Here is a 20,597-nt window from a genome sequence, read left to right as displayed (position 1 = left end):
AATTGACTGTATCTTTGATGGAAATTTAATTTTGACCAGATGGAACTATGACATGCTTCCTGATGCGCAAAATTTCAAGTAATGAGGAAGTAAAAAGCTCTCCTGTACACATTATGTTTGTCTATTTCTGATGTTGTGCTTTTTGCCATTTTGGAGTTCTTTTATGTGATTATCCACGGATGTTTGAAGTCTATTCAGCCCCATGATGCTGCCAATTACAGTCACTCTTGAGTTGTCGGCTGCTGGGAGTAGCTTGGCACAACAGTTGTCTTCTGTCAGTGACCACAGAGCACCTCCTTAAGAGCAGCTGGAGGTTAAATACCTTGCTGATGGGTATGCTTGTAGTAGTTATTGAAAGAGAATAGAACACTTGTCATTTACTTTTTATCTAGTCCCAAAAACAGCACCGGCACATGCACAAAAAGTGGAGGTACTATAAATACCAAATGACATCTCCAGTGGATTTTAAGCATGCTCCTCCCAGGCACAAGCCCAGGCCCAGGGCCTTGAATAATCAGGGGGCTCCAAGGTTATGGTTTCTGTTCGAAGTGACTCTTATAAGCATTTCTTGTTGGGAAATTATAGGCCTCAGTCAAAAGTTGGGATGTTCCAAACATGTTTTTAAATCCTACATTCTAAAGTAATTTTAAAGTTTGAGCTTCTTTTTTTTAAATGTTCTTATTTGCTGTCTTGCTAAGCTAAGCTGAACACAAAGAAACACCTAGCCTGGTTCTTTGTTTAAAGATAGAGGGAAAAGAATGTTAAACTATTAACAAAACACCATGAAAAAAGCACGCAAAATGAATGTGCCCATTGGGTCATCATATGTCCATAATCACTAAGTGCATCAACAACTGTTTATTCCCTACTTCTGAAAGTCATCTGGTACAACAGCATTGCTGAAAATCAAAGAGGAAGATTGTAGACAATTTGTGTGTTCAATTTTGAAAGTAAGTTGAGAGGAAAATTCCATAAGATTTCATAAAAGCATATTCTTGACTCCCGTGGTGCTCTGTACAGTGTACAACAGAAGAAACTAAACCATCGTAGCCCAATTACCTGCAAGTGACACAGCTGGGTGTTGCAACATCACCAATTTTGCTGAGAATTGCTGAAAATAACGCACACAACAGAAAGAGAAATCAGTGAGGAGACAAGTAAGTTGAGTATAGCAGCTTCAACACGTTGAATTCTTTTGTTTAAAATACTTTCAACTCAGTCCATTTTACTTTCAATTGGCCAATTTGGCTTTTTCAATCTAATCTGACCATTCTCTTTAGTCGTTTTCGTAGAAGGTACTTCAAGTATTTCAAGTTTGAGTCCTCTGTCATGAGATGTTGAAATGATTTCGCATATATCTCCTGTGATTTACGGCTTTCTTTGTAAAACGGCAAGTCCATTTTGACAAGAGCAGCATTTTGACAAACAAAAAAGTTCAATGCACAAAGGACAAAACTGCAACAATATCATCAAAAATTCTCTGTGTAAAAGCTAGAAAGACATCAGTCTAGTAGTCAGCCAACAGGGTCAGACACGAAGTCAACCGGGTGCTTGGATAAACTCACTGTTGAGTTTGTGGTTTATTCTGCTAACAGACAGGCTGAGCTGCAGAGTTTATGGGCTTGAGTTTCAGAAATTCCACAGAACAGCCTAGAAAAGTAAGTCGTCCATCCTCCATTGACATACCACCCAATATAACAACACATTTTTTGTGGTTTAGGTTGTCGGTTGGTTTAAAAGAAAAATCTCTCATTTTAGAAAAACATAGCTTTTAGATATTCTTTTTCCAGCCACATAAGAATACTAATAAAATACCAATTTGAAACGTTAACTAACTTAGTTAGTCCTACTGTGGCTTCTGTCATTTCCCTACACCTTCTTTCGCTATGTCAGCTATGATTGACGTAGCGAGAAGTTGATGGAGCTGAGCTGAGATCTTCTCTGTTTCTCTGTCTCTCCCCATCTGTACACATTCATGTCATATTAATGCATGTTTCTAACTTGGCTTTTTCCCTGAAGTTTTTCTGCTTTCTCCTGGATCCACGCCATCCATCGTCAGCAAATGCTTGCTCATGGTGGAAGACATCATGGTACTTAAGGACAACATATAAGGCTACGATGGAGTTCATTAATAGGTATGATTTGGTGCCGAACTGTTTCAAACTATGCAAAAAAAATCTCTCTCAAGATCACAATTTTACATTACCATTTCCCAAAGATTTTACACTAGTATTTAATATATTAATATAAAATGCATTTACAGTATTTTTAGTTCTTTGAACATGCAGAAACAAAGAATTGCTGTACTTCTTTTTACAAAAGCAATGTGTAGAAAGAAGCACAGTGCTCTGCTAAACTTCGAGTCTGATTCGTTGCTGTGGTTCTGTAAGGCAGACTTGCCCATCGCTCCTTTCACTGATGTAGAAGAGATCTGAAAGTGTGTCGTCTTTTAAGTTGCTCAGTTTGGGGAGATGGCAGAACACTCCCTCCATTTAATTAGTCCTCAACAACTCCATGCTCTACTCGTGCAGCCCTTCATCTTCAGCTAGCCCCTTTGAAGCCTGCAAAGTTACACTGGGTGTTCCTGACTGATTCCAGCAGACCGGCTGAGCTGGTAAAAAACTAAAGGGAGGTGGATGTCACAGCAAACACACATTTTAAATAAGATTAAGACTTCGTACAGGGTTGGCAATAATCGAAGGAGGATAACTGACTGAGCGGGAAGTAGTAAGATGTTACAGATGGTCTAGCATCAGACTGACCCAGAGAAAGGTGTACTAACGACCAACGAAGGAAGGAAAGAAAAAGATAACAGCCACTCATTCAAGCAGTCACGAGTGTAAGTAAAGCCTCTAGTGAGTTTTTCAAACTTTATTTATGAAAATATTTCAAAGACAATGACAAACAAAGGTTCTGAATGGGATCAAGGGTCTGGGTGGCACCAGAGGAACAATCACATTTTGAATGAGCTCTCTGGATGACACTTGAAAAGACCATTCTTGACAGGGTTTCATGTTTTTTGGGGTTTTTAAAAAAAACTTATTTTGAAAGGTCAGAAGAACTTTGACAGGTGGTTGTTAGTATCAAGTGTCTGCCCCAAAAAAACTCTTAATCTTCATCATCAGATGAACTTTAAATGTAGTATATCTAACGTAGTTTTAAGAGTAATATTCCAGTGTCATTTTATGTATGTATTTATGTATTTCTTTTATCACATCTTGTCTTCAAATAATATTGCCCAATGCAAAGGTTTCTTATTATACTGCATTGTTCTCAGCTCCGGCATATAGGACAAGCTATTTTACCTTTATAGGGCACAACAATGTAAATGGCTCTTAATGGAACATGGAAAAAAATCTAAATTTAGTAAAAATGTAGAACTGGTGGATCCAAACAACAGCACGGTACTGACTCAGGCAACCAGTGACGCTTGCACTACACGCAATGTAATTTTACCATAATGGTGCTTTGCTCGGCTCCCAGATAACAATGCAGGCACAACATTAATTTAATTTGATGCCATCTAGTCTCAAAACTGCTTTGATAATTACATTTGAACATTAAATCATTTTCATGCAGCCTCCCACTGGAACTGAAGTTTCCTGATTGTCCAACACTGACAGAATCCAACCAGACAGAACAATAATGTTGTCTCTCTTTCAAATTAACCCAGGACTTTTCGTTACACTTAATATTCACAATATCATGATGCAGCCAACTATGTGGCTTACATGGCAACATGGTCCTATATTTCTGATCATTATGGTTGAGCTGCTTTTAACTTCACATCTTCACCAATAGATGTTTCTGACTTGTGATGCAGTCTCTAGGATCCATCCATCCATTATCTGTATCTGCTTATACTCATCAGGGTCACAGGGAGGTGGGAGCCAATCCCAACTTACTTTGGGCTAGAGGCGGGGTACACCTTGGACAAGTCGCCATGCTTATCACAGGGCACATACAACCACTGACACTTACATTCACACCTACGACCGATTTAGAGTGACCAGTTACCCTATTAAGTGCATGTCTTTGGACTGTGAGAGAACCCACGCAGACACAGGGAGAACATGTAAACTCCACACAGAAAGACCCCGGCTGAGGTTTGAACCAGAAACCTTCTTGCTGTGAGGCGAGTGTTAACCATTGCACCCGGTCTCCAGGAGATGTTCTAAAATAAAAATCAGTGCATTAAAAACAGTTAAAAATATTCATACTAACTATTAAATATATTATAATGAAAGCATCTTGACAGTTTTACATATACTCTTATATGGACTACATAGTCTTACTGCATGTTTGCATAGGTATTTGCCATCTCCAAGTCAGTATCTTCATCAGCTTTGCTCTATTTCCCCCCCATTATTCTTTACATTTTCCGCTTAAGCTCTGTCAGGTTCAATTTTTCAAGTCCACAAAGTTTTATCTGGCCTAAGATGTGGACTCTGACTCAGCTACTTGGAGTCATGGACGTTCACCTAAGTGCTGGACCAGATACAGGTGTGTCCAAATCAATTAACACTGCTTCATTACACACAGGTGATCTCCATTTAACTAATTATGTGACTTCTAAAAACCAGATGGCTGCACTAGTGAGTACTGAAGTACTCACTACTACAGGGACTGAATACTTACTAAGATGTATTTATAATGTAATCATAATTTTGTAATTAAACTGGATCAAACTGTAGAGATGTGTTTTCACTTTGAGTGTTGGTTACTAGTTTGTTTTGTCAGTATTTTGTCTACTGGTCCTATCATGTATTATAAGCATATATTTTGACGTTATCTTTTGTGTTTTGATTTTATAACACAGTGTTGTTGCTGTGTAGTTAAGCAGCCCTCATATGAAAGGTCTAGTTGTAATCACTGTTGATTGCATGCAGTTTCTGCAGGTGTCAGTATGACTGTAGCCGGTAGGAGGGACTTGATGCTCCAACTTCTCATTTTGTGTGTCTCTGCTCTCCAGCCAGTCGTCCTGGTCCTGCTTGGAGAGAGACGACGACATCAGCAGCAGCAGCAGCAGCAGCAGCAGCAGCAGCAGCACGGCATTCCGGGGAACACCATGCATCTGAGGCTGAAAAGACGAGCGGAGCATCACGTTATTTCGCTGTCTTATTTTTGATTTCCGTTTTTTTGTTTCGTCTTTTCCTTTTTTTTTCTCTCTCTCTCTCTCCTCCTCCTCTCTCCTCCTTTTCACCAAATCTCTGACGCGCAAGGACACTACAGCATACATCCACGGCAGAAACGCTCACATAGAGCATCCTCTGTACAGACGCACCACCATCCTCCTCCTTCTTTTCCTTCCTCCTCTCCTCCTCTCTCCTGTTCTGCTCTAACCCAGAGGACATCGGGACCTCTTATCCCCCCTTTTGCCCGGAGACATGGATCTATGGTTTCACTCGTTCCGGATTTGCTGGTGGAGGGTTTTGTTTCTGATGAGTGTTTTCCAGGACTATCTGAGCTCCATGCTGGACTGCCCGCCGACCTGCAGCTGCTCTCAAACAGAGATCTATTGCAATAAGTCCGATAATGGCAGGTTTTTCCCTTTACTCGCCCTCCAAGATACTGGGAACAATGGGACCAGCGTTGACATAGCAGAGTTATTCAAAAACATCACCTCTATGTAAGTAGATGCGGATTATTCCGTGCTTCTTCTTTTTTTTTTTTTTTTTTTTTTTTTTGAGGGGTGATTGTGTGTGTGCGTGCGTGCGTGTGTGAGGGGGGGTGTTGAATCATTAATTGATCGCGTCCTCAGTAAGGCGTCTGTGCTTTCAGGGTGTCTGTTGCTTTTCTTTGCACCGATCTGATTTGTTGGACGATTATTTCTTATTTTCGAGACTTTTTGCTGCACTTCTGTCAGTCTGCTAAGTGGCCCTTTTATGATAATGACGTTACAATGTTTGACAATGTCTCTTGTGCGGAGGTTAAATTGCGCGTATTCCGTCTTGATATCCGCACAATAAGACAAATCCGTTGAAGCCTTATTAGCCTTGGCAACAAACTTGATTTTAAGCCTTGGTATACTGATTGATTTTTTTTTTTTTTTTCGTGTGTGTGTGTGTGTGTGTGTGTCCATAAAGTTGCTCCTCCGCAGCGGCTCCGCAGGCCTACACACGGCCAAATGACAGAAGGCTGTTGCGGGGAACCTCACATTACCCATTCACTTGATTTCCCATCCTCATGTACAGCAACTGCTCCGACAGATTGTGCTAAATGAAACAGAAATAAATGGTGCAGTAAGGTCAACCAGTTACATCTCAGCCCGCATTCTCTGAGAGCGATGTGTGACCCGACAAACTTTATCTTTATTGTGTCCAGATGATGCGGGGGTCGACAACGTCACTTGTGGCTTTTTTTTTGATGATGCGGGGGTCGACAACGTCACTTGTGGCTTTTTTTTTTCTTCTTTCTCCTCCTTCCCTCCTTCCCGATGAGAGAGACATTTAGCAGGATGCTTGGATTTTTTTTAGAGAATTCATGAGCTTCAAACAGAGGAGCTATGATGACGGCAGACTCTCCATCCTCCCCCCCCTTTTCTCTCTCACACACACCCACACCCCCCCAGAAGTACATTTTCATTCTGCATCCTCTCCCTCCTCCCCTCTTCTCTCTCTCTCTCTCTCTCTCTCTCCCTGGCATCGATCCTTCCTGCCAACATCAAAGCTTTCTTTCTTGAAAAGTCAGAAAAAAAAAGGCAAAGCTCGGGCCTTTTTTTAAAAAATACACCCCTGGTGTCGATGAGGCTGATTTGCATATAAAGTAAACATCTCCCAGTTAACGCACTGGAATCCCCCCGCACGGCTTTGCGCGTCGTCTTACGCCACAAAGGACTTTTCTTCCCATCAGTTTTGGTATCCGGTTTACCCTTTCTCCGTTTGAGGGAGACAACACTTATTTTGTGACACGGTTCATCGCTTTCCTGTGCCACTAGAGGGTAGCCTGGTACCCTCTATGCACTGAGAATCAAGTGCTCTTTACAACACTGGAGTCATTTACGTGACTGTTTTATCAGAGTTTTTCTTTTTCTTCTAGTCATATAAGGCGCAGAAAAAAATCCAATGACATTAAAAGGAAAGGACGCTAAAGAGATCAGAGGACAGAGAGCATGGTTAGTGATTAGTGTGACCCAAGAGTGACCCCCCAGATAAAGATAATCAGAATCAACAGTATAATAAAACAGCTTTAAAAAAAAGAAAGAAGCCCAAATTCTGTTTATAATAACCACAAAGTCAAGCATTTATTGCTTTTTTGCCTTTGAGAAACCCTAATACAATTGACCCAGAACTAATTGTGCATTTCATGGCACCTCGCCAGCAGGCTGCTTGTTTTCTTGCTGCTCAGCATGGACAGCGACCTCCACCCAACACCACCAGCACCAGCAGCAGCAGCAGCAGCAGCAGCTCAATGACAGCTTATCAGAGACAATACCTCCCAGTGTCACATCATCTGATAGGAATTTATACATTGAAAAAACACACAGACGATTCAGCATTTGTAAAAATCCACTATGCGTGTTCAGTGTCTGTCTTTAAAAGCACCAGATATGGTACACGGCTAACTAGATCACACAGTCATATCTATAAATATATACGGTGCTGACTGAGACATAAATGAACAAGTCTGATGAATAATAGTCATTAATTGATTGCTGTTAATTTGTTATCTGGCCAGAAAATATGCTTTTTTTTAATAACAGTATCCATAGTAATATAGAGCAGGCAGTGTTTGAGACCACATGCGGTACAAACTGTCCTCGGTGCTCTCTCTTTGTAAGCTGTCTGATGCATGGATTTAGCTAACAAGATGTATATTTCACTCATCACAAGGGAAACGTTAAGAGATGAGGACAATTTATGGAGATGGAAAACTATATAAAGGGCTCCTATAGCAGGAACTATGACACGACTGGCTACCCAAAGAAACCTGCCAGGTTGAGATAATAGTTTTCCAGTTCTCTCACATTAGAGATTCATCACAAGAGGCATCACTGTTTGAAGTGGATAAGATAAGGCCTTGCTGTGATGCTTAAAGAGAGGAGAGGGAGGAAAAAAACGGTTTTCTGAGAGCAGCTGAAGCATTTGACAGGTTTGTGTAAGTGCGGCTCTGACTGCAGGTGCACATTTTGTCTGCAGAATCCAATCAGCGTTTCCACCTTTGGTGATGACGTTTGGCCTCATTTTGATTTGCTTTTTTTGTGTGTGTTCCTTTTTGAGAGTGTGGTTTAAATGGAGACGCAGAAGTATAAAAGCAGTCTGTACAGTCATCACCGTGGCGTCAATTGTCTCTGCTATATATTCAGATAAAATGCTCTGCTCCTGAGTGCATCCTTCCATTCAACTCTTATAATTGCATATTTATTCACCAACATCCGTGCACCGTTTCTGTTCAGACTCGTGCAAAGAACAAAGCTATTAAATCGATTTGTGAAGGTTAGTGAAGTGAAGTGAAGTGCAAAAGGTACATCTCTGATGATGTAATTAATCAATAACAGTAAAATGGTAATATAATGTAAAATCTAGATAATGATTCTCTAGAAAATGGAAACTTTGAAGCGCCTAAAGTCCTAAATATATATATTTTTTAATCTTAAACTTTGGTTGAATCTGAAATTTACAGATAATGGTTCTACATGTTCTTCACTACATGTTCATAAAATGTGCAATTTTTTTTTTTGGAAGTGTAACATTTTACAGTTTTCTGTCCCACTTAAACTTGTGCTTAACCTAATTTTTCTTTATTTCTTGTGTCCCACAAGTTCCCAAGAAACTTGCTCTACATTTTGAAACCCATTATATCACTGACTGTTTCAATCACTATAATATAATGCAAAATCAAATAAAAATCGTATTAAAAATCTATGAAATAATTTTTTTGTAGTAACACAAGACATTACCTACTTCCCTGGGAAAGGAGGCTTCAAGTTTCTACCAACACAATTATTTAATTGCATATTGGCCCATCGTTGGCAGTCTATTTGTGATGTCACAAAAATCTTTAACTCATATTTATGGTGAACAGTGAAACTTCACCAGATGTACTGTATTTGAATTCAATGTCAAACTCAGCTCATCCATCACTCTGCACGGTGAAGTAAGTTTAAGTAAAACACATTTTTGAGTTAAGGGGAACTTGAAAGATTCATCATTTGGTTATAGCATCTTCAAAATCCCAGGAGTGAGTTATAAATATCTGGCTATAGGGACATGTTGAGATTTGGGAGCATTAAGGCTCGATAAGAAGACGTACATTTAATATCCATCCATGATGTCATTCAGATGTCTTATGTCATAGCATAATGTATTTGACTGCATTATAAGCGTCATTAGGAGATGCTGCTACTCTTTTATATATGGATGTTAAAATCAGTCCTCCATTTGCCTTTGAAATGAAAATGCGCTTCAAGAAGTATCATAGTTTTGGCTTTTTTAATGTCAATTCTTTCTTTAAATTAGAGATATTTATGTGGACTTGTAAAATTGCCATCTGTTTATCACCATCCACAATGGTTTACTGTTTATCTGCTTTGCCAAATATGGCTTGAAGTTTATCGTTTAATATCTTTAAAATCTTGATCATCCAGTCCATGAAAGTCTGTGTTTTCTCACTTTAAAGGATTTGAGCTATCATTAAAAACGCATCATAATATTTTAGATATCATGATGAATCTTTTACATCTTGAAGGTGTGACATTGAAATGATAGAAGAGAACTCAGGTTTCATTTTATTAACACTAAACCCAAGGCGGTCTTTAAAGGATAAAGGGGTAACCTCCAGTGATCGACCCTGATCTCTGACCTCTTTGTGGAAAAGAGCAATTTCAGTTGTAATATACCATAAATACGTTCATGGGATTGAGCGTGATCTAACAGGACGGGGTATGTTGTGGAAAAGGAGGGACAGAAAATCATAGTTGTCACATCGATCAATCCACTGCTTTGCTGACTGTATATTTCACCAGCCATCACATTCAGTGCAGATACACTGCTTCCTTAAAAGGTTGTTTGAGAAGTTTTTTTTTTTTTTCTCTCTCTCTTTTCTTTTTCAAAATTTAAAACTAGCTCAGCTTCACTTGAAAGTATCGATCTTTGGACCCCTTCAACTGCACATTTTTATATGAAACCTGCCTGATGCTGCCAAAAGAAACCTGTTTCACACAGGAATGTTTCCAAGGTCTGCTTACAGGTGACTTGTGTGGGCTGCCAGTGTCCCCTAAGTTCAGACATTGAGCATTACTGCATTACATAAATTCTGTGTTTGCTCTACCTCTTAAAACTCCCACATACGTGTGTGACTGTGGCCAATAGAAACTCCAAATCCAAATATCTGCTCTGTTATTCTTCCATAAGGCTTCTGAATGGGGAATTGAAGTTAATATTGAAGCTTATAGAAAATTGGATTTCCTCTTCAGATATCTTTTGCACATTTATGGGGGCAATCCAGAATCCTGAATTTTAGTTTGAACCTACAGTTCCCATAATGCAACTCCATACGAGATGCTCTCTAAATGTGTTTGAAACCCACACCTCCAGTTTGTAACTCACATCATCAGGATTAATGTCTAAAGTTTTTATTAAGCTCCTTCTAGGGCCTTAGACCTCTGCCTTCATCACATCTGTGCTTAAACTGGCCTGTAGGTGCCAGGTGGTATAAGTGAAAGCATAAAAGGATAAGACAGACACCCATGACTGGAATAAATGGTACAGCAAACTTCCTCAATATGAGACATACCAGAAAATCCAAAACAAATTTTTTGGAAATTTAAAATCTGATTTTACTTGGTAATAACGCACATGCAGACTGTATGAATTTCAGATATTTCGAATATGTTTTGATGAATATTTTTGGGAAAATAACTGACAACTTCCAGGGCTTCCCATGCTCAGTCAGCCGGAACGCAGTCAAAGGGTTTTGTTCCGCCCCCCAATCTGGGATATCAGATGGATGTACAGGGTGGCGTGCCCCCTCCATCCACATGCATTCACTTTTATTCTCCCTGAAACACTCCCACCTTCCCTGCCTCACTGGCACTATATTTATTTATTTATTTCCACAACACCTCCCTCTTGTTCTTTATCCATTTCTTTGTCTTTGTTCTCTTGTGAAGTTTTGATGTCTGGGTTTCTGATGCCCAGCTCACCTGTATCTGTCAGCTTGATTCATTTTTCTGTGTCACCTTGATCTTTCTCCGTCTTTCAATTTTATTTATTTATTTATTTGTTTATTTTTTTTACTCTTTGCAGTAAGATGTTTTTACAAGCCTGCTGGGGTTTCTTTGCTTGATCACACACACTTTTTCAGTGTATCATTTGAAGACTTAAATAAATTATACCGAAACCTCACTTACCCTCTGCTAGCTTTAAGCACGGTTTTATTTTTTATTATGCTCGCAAAGAATGTAGCTCAGGGCGTTACACCTGTGTGACATCAGCCTTGGATATTTGCTAAGCAGATACAAGCAAAATATCTGTTCTGTTCTTAACGCAGTGCTGCTGCACTGTTGTTGTTCTTCAAAGGAAACTACAAAATTCATTGACTTTTGAATAGGACTGCATAATTGATTTTTCTGCATTAGTGCTGATACGATACCTGAAGTTTGGTAATCCAAACCAATATTTTTTGAGAACATCTTTTTATCTCCAACCTTCCTTTTTCTGCCTCAAGTTCTAAGAGTATCTAAACAAAAGCACATATACACAGAGAAAAAAAAATCAGCAACTATATGGTCAAACAAGTGAATGAGATAAGGAATCAGTACTTTCAGTACTTACCAGTTTTTGATTCTCTGTGCTATAAAAAAATGTAAAAAAATAAATTAAAAAGATGATTGGATGACCAGCCTGTTTTCTTTTTGTTTTTTTTGCCTTGGAAATTTCAGAGATTTTGGTAAGAAGTATCTGAATACATGATTAGATGATGTGTGTTATTTATCTACTTCTTACTCCCCAAAATGCCTTTAGTATCTGCAGCAATGCAGGAAAGCTGCAACAAGGACATTTTTGATGTCAGCTATTATAGTTTCATAAGAGAATTACTCAGATTCAATCATTAATTATTGGCCTGTCCTAAGCTATGAAGTGACTTTGAAATAAAACGTTTTGCTTATGGGATTCAGGCGACAACCTTCAAAACATTTGTATCTCCACTCCCGTGCTCCTGTGTCATTACAGCGAATGACGTTTAACCACCCAGGACGGAGATGCTAACAAACGTCCGGCTCGCAATCCTTCCCATACAAAGTGCTCCTGCTGCCTCCGCATTGCGAGGCTCACCTCGGGCAGTGCACGACGGGCTCCTCTGTTATAAGCATATCATCAAGTTTTCATGAGCCTGTCTTTGTGGAAAGTAGGTCACGGCTGCCATCTGAGAATTAGGAGGAGAGAGTTTGGTACAGATCCTCTGCATGCAGGGATGCTGTGAGATGTCCTGACCATGTGACTGACCCAGCTTCTCCCACGCCCCCACCACCTCAACTCCTGCATCTGCAGGCAGCCTTCGTGCCTTTTAAAAGATGCATACTAATGAAGCACCTTCCCCCCCCTTTAACAATCAAAAGATGCATTGAGGATCGAGGGGTGAAAAATACTGAAGGCTCTGCTGTTTCAGCCAGGATTAGAAGAGCCCTTTAAAGCCTTGCGGCCACATTCTACAGGCTTTCTGTTGACATTTAGTTGAGCTTCTGCTTTTATACGGCAGATTATGAGTCAGTGTCGCTGCTGTGTGCAACAGTTTATCATGTCAAATTTGAGCGATTGAAGAAGGCAGAAAATATCATGTATATACCCATTTCAACCGCAATTTGTTCCGTGGTGGGATGAAAAAAAAAACATCAAATAAACCACACTGTATGTGTTTCCCTTGTGTATAGTCCCTCAATTTACATCTATTTCCATGCATTGCTTGGATTTGTTTCATTATAACGTGCGTTTAGATCGCTCACAAGTAAGCCACAATTAGCTGCTGTTAGATATCAGCTGGTGACCACGAGGCAGACAGTGTCTAATGTCTAATCAGGTAGCATGAGTTTTGCTAAAGGTTTATTCCAGTTAATAATGTTTAAACTCGATGTCTGAAAGCAGTATTACAGCTAATTCCCTCCCTCCTTTATAGTGGAAGGCGGCTGTGTGACGGTGGAGGCTTGGAAACTTTCTTTTCTCTCTTTATCTTTCTCATGGTCAGTTCATCTCTCTCTCACACCATTAATTTCCCTCAAAGATAACCTCCTCCTTCCAGGTAAGGATGCATGTCTGACCTCCGCAGTGTCCATCACAGCGCGTTGACTCCCACCAGATATCGCCAACACGAAACCCCACCTTCCTCCTTTCTCTCCCGGCTGCTAATAAAGCTACTGCTTATTATTCATGTGAGATGTTTAGTATTTCGAGAAACATCAATCATCGTGTATTATCAAGTAAGCGGGAGTCACCCCACTGTCCTCTGTGTCAGCGATGACTGGCAGTGCTGTGTGAATAATGCAGCTCTCTCTGTTCTCACTGAGCTTCGGCCATATTCTCCTACACGTTGTGGATGTTGATGGATGTTTTCTCTCTCCCAGTCCAAAAAACTGCCTTAGAAATTAATTGTTCATCTATGTTCATATTGCATTCATCTGCGGTCCTGTATGTCACGGGTCTTTTTCAGGCCAAGGACCTTGTAGCTAATAGAGAGACAGAGCAGGGACCTCCTACTGTACTATACAGTATATTGTATAAAATGGTGTTGCATATTTAACTAGGCCTACAATAACATGTACAATGTAATTCTGTGTGAAATATTATTAGACTAATAAGCCAATATGTTGGTCATTCAATGTGTATTTATGTGATTGCCTGCATCAAAATCTCGCTTCAACATTTCTCAGTGTGACCCCTGGATGGCTTCAGTTTATGGCCACTTGGGGGACTGGAGCTTATCCGAGCCTATTATTCCTATTATTTTTCTTATTATTTTTTTAATCATTTTTAAGGCCACAGCCTTTTGGTAAGCTCAGAACTAGAGAAACATTTTTCATTTGCATTTCTTTGTTCCGACAAAGTAAAGCAGTACACATGGTGAACTGCCCTCCCCTGCCCTCATCCGTCCATCAATTTTCCATCTGTACAAATGAGTAAGATCTGCAATATGCGCACTGCTGTTTGGGTGGAAAAGGCAAATTAATGGCTCCACAATCCCAGCTGTTTAGCTTTGACCGCCATCATCATCAGTGGCATGGACAAAATGAAGCATTGCAGCACAAATGTGCCTTCATCTTTCCCAGAAAGCAAAAAAAATATATATATATATAGGCCTTGAGCACTAAAGCAGATTATGCTTACTGATTACCTCAGATGCTCTGATCTGTATTTTGCTATCTGTTCCATGGACTATTGGCACATATTGCACTACATCAAAACATTATGGACCTGGCAGGTTATTCAGCTGTACTCACAGATCATTCGAGCCGAGGACACTCAGTGGCCGTACAAGGAGGGCTTTTTAAGACTCCGACAGAGCTTTGTGTGGAGGCAGATGAGAACACATTAAAAGTAAATGGTCCACTGGGACTCAACTCTCTTTCTTACTGGCTCCCGGTTGGTGCAATGACCTTGCTACTCCCGTCAGAATATCACAGTCACTCTCCATCTTTTCCATCTTCATAGGCTAAAAATCTAATCTTTTTTAAGAAGTACCTGACATCACCCTCTCGTCCTTCCGAATCATATTGTCCTGTCTGATAGCTCCCTCCTCTAACATGCTCTCTCCTTGAAGTTAAAAAAACCCACAGCCTTTCTCTCTGATATTTCATTCCAGACTACATAAATCCAGTGTTCCCCAAACTTTCTTAAAAGCATGGAATCCCTTTGCACCCCTCCATGCACACCCCACCCATACAGCCATCATATAAGTTGCATGACATATGTGACTTAATATCTACAAAGAGCAAAATATAAGCCTATACAAGGTACAGTCTGAATAAATTTATAAACGGCTCTTTTAAAGTCTGGTCTGTATTTGCAGATAAATTTTGAACACGCTGGCTTTGGCTTTACATTCGTAATATAAACACGAGATATCAGTGTGTAGAAAATGAAGTCACTGCGCTACAGCCAAGATATAGTCCCACACATAAACCTTTTACATTGAACAGTTTTTATGCCAAATGCACAAGATGTAACATCAATTATTTTGTTCAGGCAGAGCCAAGCTAGCTGTTTTCAAGTCTTTGTGCTAAGCTGAGCTAGCCAACTGCTTTTTATGTTTAACAAACAAATTCGGGAGTGATATTGATCCTTTCAATCTTGTCTTGCCAAAAAGTCAAATAAGGACATTTCCCGTCAAACTCTTGCTTAAAAACACAGAAAATTTAAGTAGGCTAATTGGTTAAATGCTCTAGGGCAGGGGTCGGGAACCTATGGCTCGCGATCCAGATGTGGCTCTTTTGATGACTGCATCTGGCTCGCAGACAGGGGTGAAAGTAAGCCGGTACGGTCCGGTACTGCGTACCACTAAAACATCCCTCATTCAGAACCAGTCACGGACGCACTCTGGGTCAGAAAATAGATCCGCTAGCAATATGCAGTCTTTAAAACTACTTTGTCTGTTTAAAAATTCATTTTAACTCATTCCGAATAGTTTCTGAAGTGTCCGTGCTGTGTTTTAGTCCATGCTGGACGGAGCCCTGGCCGGGCATCTCCCTCTCCCCCTCGGAGAGAACCCCATTTGCGCCCAGCCTTCGACAAGTCACATTAATGGTATGAAGTATTTTATTTATTATTGGTTAGCTGCAGTATAACAACATTATTAAAAAGAATAAATTCTGAGACTTATTATACTCTAAAATTGTTGGTCTTGCTTAAAAATGCACGCATTTATTTGTATTCAGTGTTATTAAATATTATATGGCTCTCACGGAAATACATTTTAAAATATGTGGCTTTCTCAGCCAAAAAGGTTCCCAACCCCTGCTCTAGGGTATTTGAAAATATAATTATCTTATGTATTAGGTCGTCATGGACAAAAAGAATGCATGACATCATGGCTCGATTCTGTTTTTCATTCACCTGTCTTGTCGCAGTATTCAATATCAATGTCAAGACAAAATTGGTGTGCTCTGTTTCAAGATGTCTCTGTCTGCTTTTGGCATTTTTTTACCGGTGTGGTACAGCTAGCTTCCCCTCTCCATGCCACTGGCTGTTACTAAACATGAACTGTAAAAATAATGGACGAATAATGGACGAATGGAAGCGGCTCTGAAATGTGCACTTTATTTGCTGTTTTTTAATGTTTGGGTTACTAATCTGGGAATTGGTTATTTATTTGCATACCAAAAATATAAAGTAAAATGGGAGAGTGAGCATTGCATTGTAGATGAGTCTGAATGGACACATTGTTGTAGCTGCTGCTATGACTCAGATGTTCTTCAGGGATGATGGAGGCGGTGAAAGCAGAGGCTTCAACATAAAGGCAAAATTGTTCAACTAAATTAGCTTGCCTTTTACAAGATTAATATTAGGGAACATGCAGCACATATATTTATACACATATTGTAACTTTTTCTACCATAAAATATCAGATTTTAAATCATTTTGATGCTACATTGACTGATAACAGGGTGAATGATGTCTCTGTCATTCCCACTCTGCACCCCATATGCCTGTTTTTACACTTTGTAACTTTGTGCTCCGGGTACAGTCACGCAAAGTCATACACCACCAACTATTTCACATATTTTGGTGAAACTGGATCAGATTTTATAGAAAATGTTTTCTGATGTCCTCCGACTACTCTGCAGGACATAATTTTTTTGATTTGCAGAGTATCCTGATGAACAGTAAAGGAAAAAAAAAACTTCTGTTGACTATAGTTGCTGTTAGCTAATGATCACTCAGTTGGGTAGCTGTGCTGCCTGGACTGTAAGCTCAGAGCACCAGGTGAGTGTTTGTATTTGTGCCACAGCTGTTTTGGACACTGTGAAAACGATATTTTTAGGCAGAATGTGAGCGGGGAGCAGAGCTGGAATAGTAACTTGAGTTGGCAATGTAACCAGGTTCAGTAGAGGCAGAGCATAGCAAATGCTAAGAGACTGAAGAGAATGACAGAGGAAGCTAAGATGGCAAAAAGGGAGAGTGACTGAGCACAAGAGTAACAAGAATAAATCTGCCAGTGGCTTTTAGTCAGACAGATACCAAGCTGGACACAAACAACTGTCCATATTTTTGACTATAGTATTGCAATCTGAAACTGGGGGTGCTAAATCGCAAAAATACCAATTCACCAAGTAAAAATCCCAACACAAATCACACATTACTTAACCATCATAATGTATTTTTAACATTTACTTCCATTTCGTGTTTTCTTAAAAAAAGGATAAAATGACAACACAATACTTAAATCAATAACAGACTTTTGACCATTTTTGACCTCGCGCAGCTGAAATCAGGACATTTTCAGAGATTTCAGCAAATTTCATCATCCCATATTTCATGCACTTCAGATTGGTGATTATTAATATCATGAGGTCCACATAATATGTGAGTCCATGTCGACATGGTCAGCAGGACTAACCAACAATAACAACCGCCATGAGTGCATACACAGGAGTGGTGCTTTCTGGTAGTCAAACCAATTTGGTGCTTTGGCTAAATTAGCCTCCATGTGGACAACAGTTTTTGGAGAAGACTTTGATGGAGAAACTGGCTGGCACGTCAGTCAGGAGACGTGACTTGCAGCGGCAGCTCTCTGCATTTGACACTGTGAACTGCAGAGGGTTCTTATTTCCAGAGGAAGCCTTCACCTGTCAAGCATCACTAATGTGTTTATTGTTACTGGAAAGATCAACTTGTTCCCCTCTGGTTATTTTAGAGAGGAGACAGTAAGAGGTTGTTCAGCGTTGTGCAAATATCTGTGCTGTTGCCTTGTTTTAGAGCATTAAAATGTTTTTTTTTCTTCAGTCATTAACTTTAATACAGCCTAATATAGGTTTGCAGTATGTCCATGGACATATTATGAGACAAGCGGTGCCTGGGCAGAGGACCTCCTAGCCCAGATTAAAAGACACACAATGTCATTTGTAGTTCTTTTATGTGTGTTTGTAGCCTTGTTGTGTCTCTTTGTGGTTGTTTTGAGCCTCTTTAGAGTCATTTTGTGTCTCTTCATGGTCATTTTGAGCCTCTTTGTGGCCATTTCTGTCTGTAGTCTGTTTGTAGTCACTTTGTACTGGTTTTGTCTCTACTTGGTAGTCATTTGATGTCGCTTTGTGATCATTTTGTATCTATTTGTGGTCGTTATGTCACTTTGTAGTTGTTATTCATTTCATTTGTAGTAATTTCGCGTCTCTTCATAGTCATTTTGGGCCTCTTTCTAGCCATTTTGTGTCTCTTGGTATTCATTTAATGTCTCTGTGTCATTTTGCATCTATTTGTGGTCGTTGTGTCACTTTGTAGTTGTTTTGTATCTTATTTGTAGTCATTTTGCTTCTCTTTATGGTTGTTTTGCATCTCTTTGTTGTCCTTTTGCATCTATTTGTGGTCATTTGAATGGGTTTCCAATAAGAAATATTAACATTCACTTCAGACAGTGGCTCTGGACCAGAGGCCCCCTGACCCTTTGGGCCTATGCAAAGACATCATGGCCAACTCCCAAGGTTTTATGTTTTGAGGTAGACTGATGAGATGTGTCCTCAGATTGCCCTGTCTGGCTCGACGAATTAGCAGTCACTCAGGGACCCTCATTTTGATAAAATACTCTATGTGTGTGTGTGTGTGTGTGTGTGTGTGTGTGTCTGAGAGAAGCAGTTACTTTAATGGAAGCAAGGAGAAAACGGCAAACAAATCAAATATTCATCAACCTTGAGGTCTGTCTCTCTCCAGTTCTTCTTTCCTACTGGAGGTAATTGGTTGACACTATAGACTCATGTGAGAACTGTAGTATGTGAGGACTAGATGTTATTGAATTTCGCATCTCAGTCAGACAACAAGACAAATTTATGAGGAATTTAACAAGAACTTCTAAGACTTCCCTTTCTGTCTTATGTTTCACTAAATCTGAGAAAGCTGATGTTTATTGATTTACCTGGAGAAAGAGTTGTAGAGGTGTAGCTTTATAGTCCGTGTGTCTTGTGTGGTAATGAAATGATTCTTCTGCCAGACACTGACAGTGTCAATTGTATCTATTCTGTGGCCCACCTTATTGAATTATTATTATTACAACTGCACCAGTGCATGTACTAGGATAAAATTTGAAGGGTAACTAAACCCCCAAATTCTGCTAACACCCTCTCTCCCAGCCTGCCTCCAAAATTCAAATGCAATAGCTTCAACCTGTAGCAGACACTATGCGTATTAATAGCACAATATGAAGACTTTAAATAGTTCAGACCAAGTCAGACACTGCGACAAATCACTGCAGAATTATGATGTAGTGTGTTTATTTGTACTGCATTGAAACTGCAATGAAACAATCATAAAATAAAACTTTGTTTCTAGCAGCACTCTCATTAACTGTCTATATCGCTCAACTACTGATCTATCTCTTGTGAAAGATGGCTACACAAAATAAACCAAACCAGAACACAACAGGTAGAGAATAGGAGTTTAGTCCATGAACACCATTTGGACAGTGCTCAATTTCAGTGACATTTCAAGATAACTGTGGAGAGGGGTCTGATTGGCCACCACAATTTGACGTTAGGTTTCACCAAAAGTTGAATCCGGCCAGGTCACTATATTTGTTTTTCACCACACCCTGTGGCCCTTACTGTCACAGCCAAAGCACACTATCCTTGGTAAAATAAATTGAAAAATCATTTTCACAGTATCGTCGGATTTGGTCTGAATAGGACTTTACACTAAAATGTCAAGATTTGGACCTGAAAAAATCAATAATATTATTAAATGCCCATAAACATTGGTTTTCATTAGAAAAAAATGGTTTGAAGGTTTAGTTACACTTGAAGTGCTATGAATTGTTGACTAAGGCTGCCTGCACAACAAAATGGAGGGCGGCCTGAGTTTGCAATGTTTTAAAGTGTCCATCTGTCAGTCTGAACCATTTTGCTGTGAATTAAGATGGAAATATTTAAATTAAATATTTAATTTAAATTCAATACCTCAACATTTTTGGGATGTTCTATAAGTAATAAGAAGATTCATGCAGGTCCTCTGTTAACTGCAATGTAATGAAGCTACCAGCAGCGACTGGTATGGAAACTTGATTCACTCCAAACCTATCAGCCCCTCTGCAGTAAATTTCACAAACCTGAATTTAATTACTTTACTTGATTACAAACCAAAAGATGAAAACATCAGGTTTTGTGTTGGGCATATATTTGTGCTATAGAGTAAGCCAGGCTAGCAGTTTCCTCCATGCTTCCTATCTTTATGCTAAGCTAAGGGAATTGACTTCTGGATCAAGCTCCATCAATCTTCTCATCTAACTCGCTGCAATAAAGCAAAAAGTGTCAAATTGTTCCTTTCAAAACAAATTGACCATTTTATTGTTAAACCATTACGATGCATTTGGAAACAAAGTACTGAATAATTTATGATATGGTTGGACTCCCAGACTGCTTCGAAGACAAAGGAGCACCATATTTTAAAGCTTTTTGGTTGTATACT

General features: G+C 39.6%; 1 protein-coding gene across 2 annotated transcripts in view; it reads left to right on the top strand.

The window, feature by feature from the left end:
- Positions 1–4,825: 4,825 nt before the first annotated feature.
- Positions 4,826–20,597, top strand: part of ntrk3b (neurotrophic tyrosine kinase, receptor, type 3b) — a 166,138-nt gene continuing 150,366 nt past the window's right edge. The window contains exon 1 of one of the 2 annotated variants that reach the window (XM_019258391.2): positions 4,826–5,629. In XM_019258391.2, the coding sequence (XP_019113936.1) occupies positions 5,388–5,629 (242 nt within the window). In that variant the 5' untranslated portion in view covers positions 4,826–5,387. The remainder of the gene's footprint in view (positions 5,630–20,597) is intronic. The other variant, XM_019258392.2, reaches the window with a different exon arrangement.

This window comes from Larimichthys crocea, chromosome VIII (genome assembly GCF_000972845.2).
Source record: "Larimichthys crocea isolate SSNF chromosome VIII, L_crocea_2.0, whole genome shotgun sequence".
NCBI lineage: Eukaryota > Metazoa > Chordata > Actinopteri > Sciaenidae > Larimichthys > Larimichthys crocea.
This window is presented reverse-complemented; position numbering and strand designations above follow the sequence as displayed.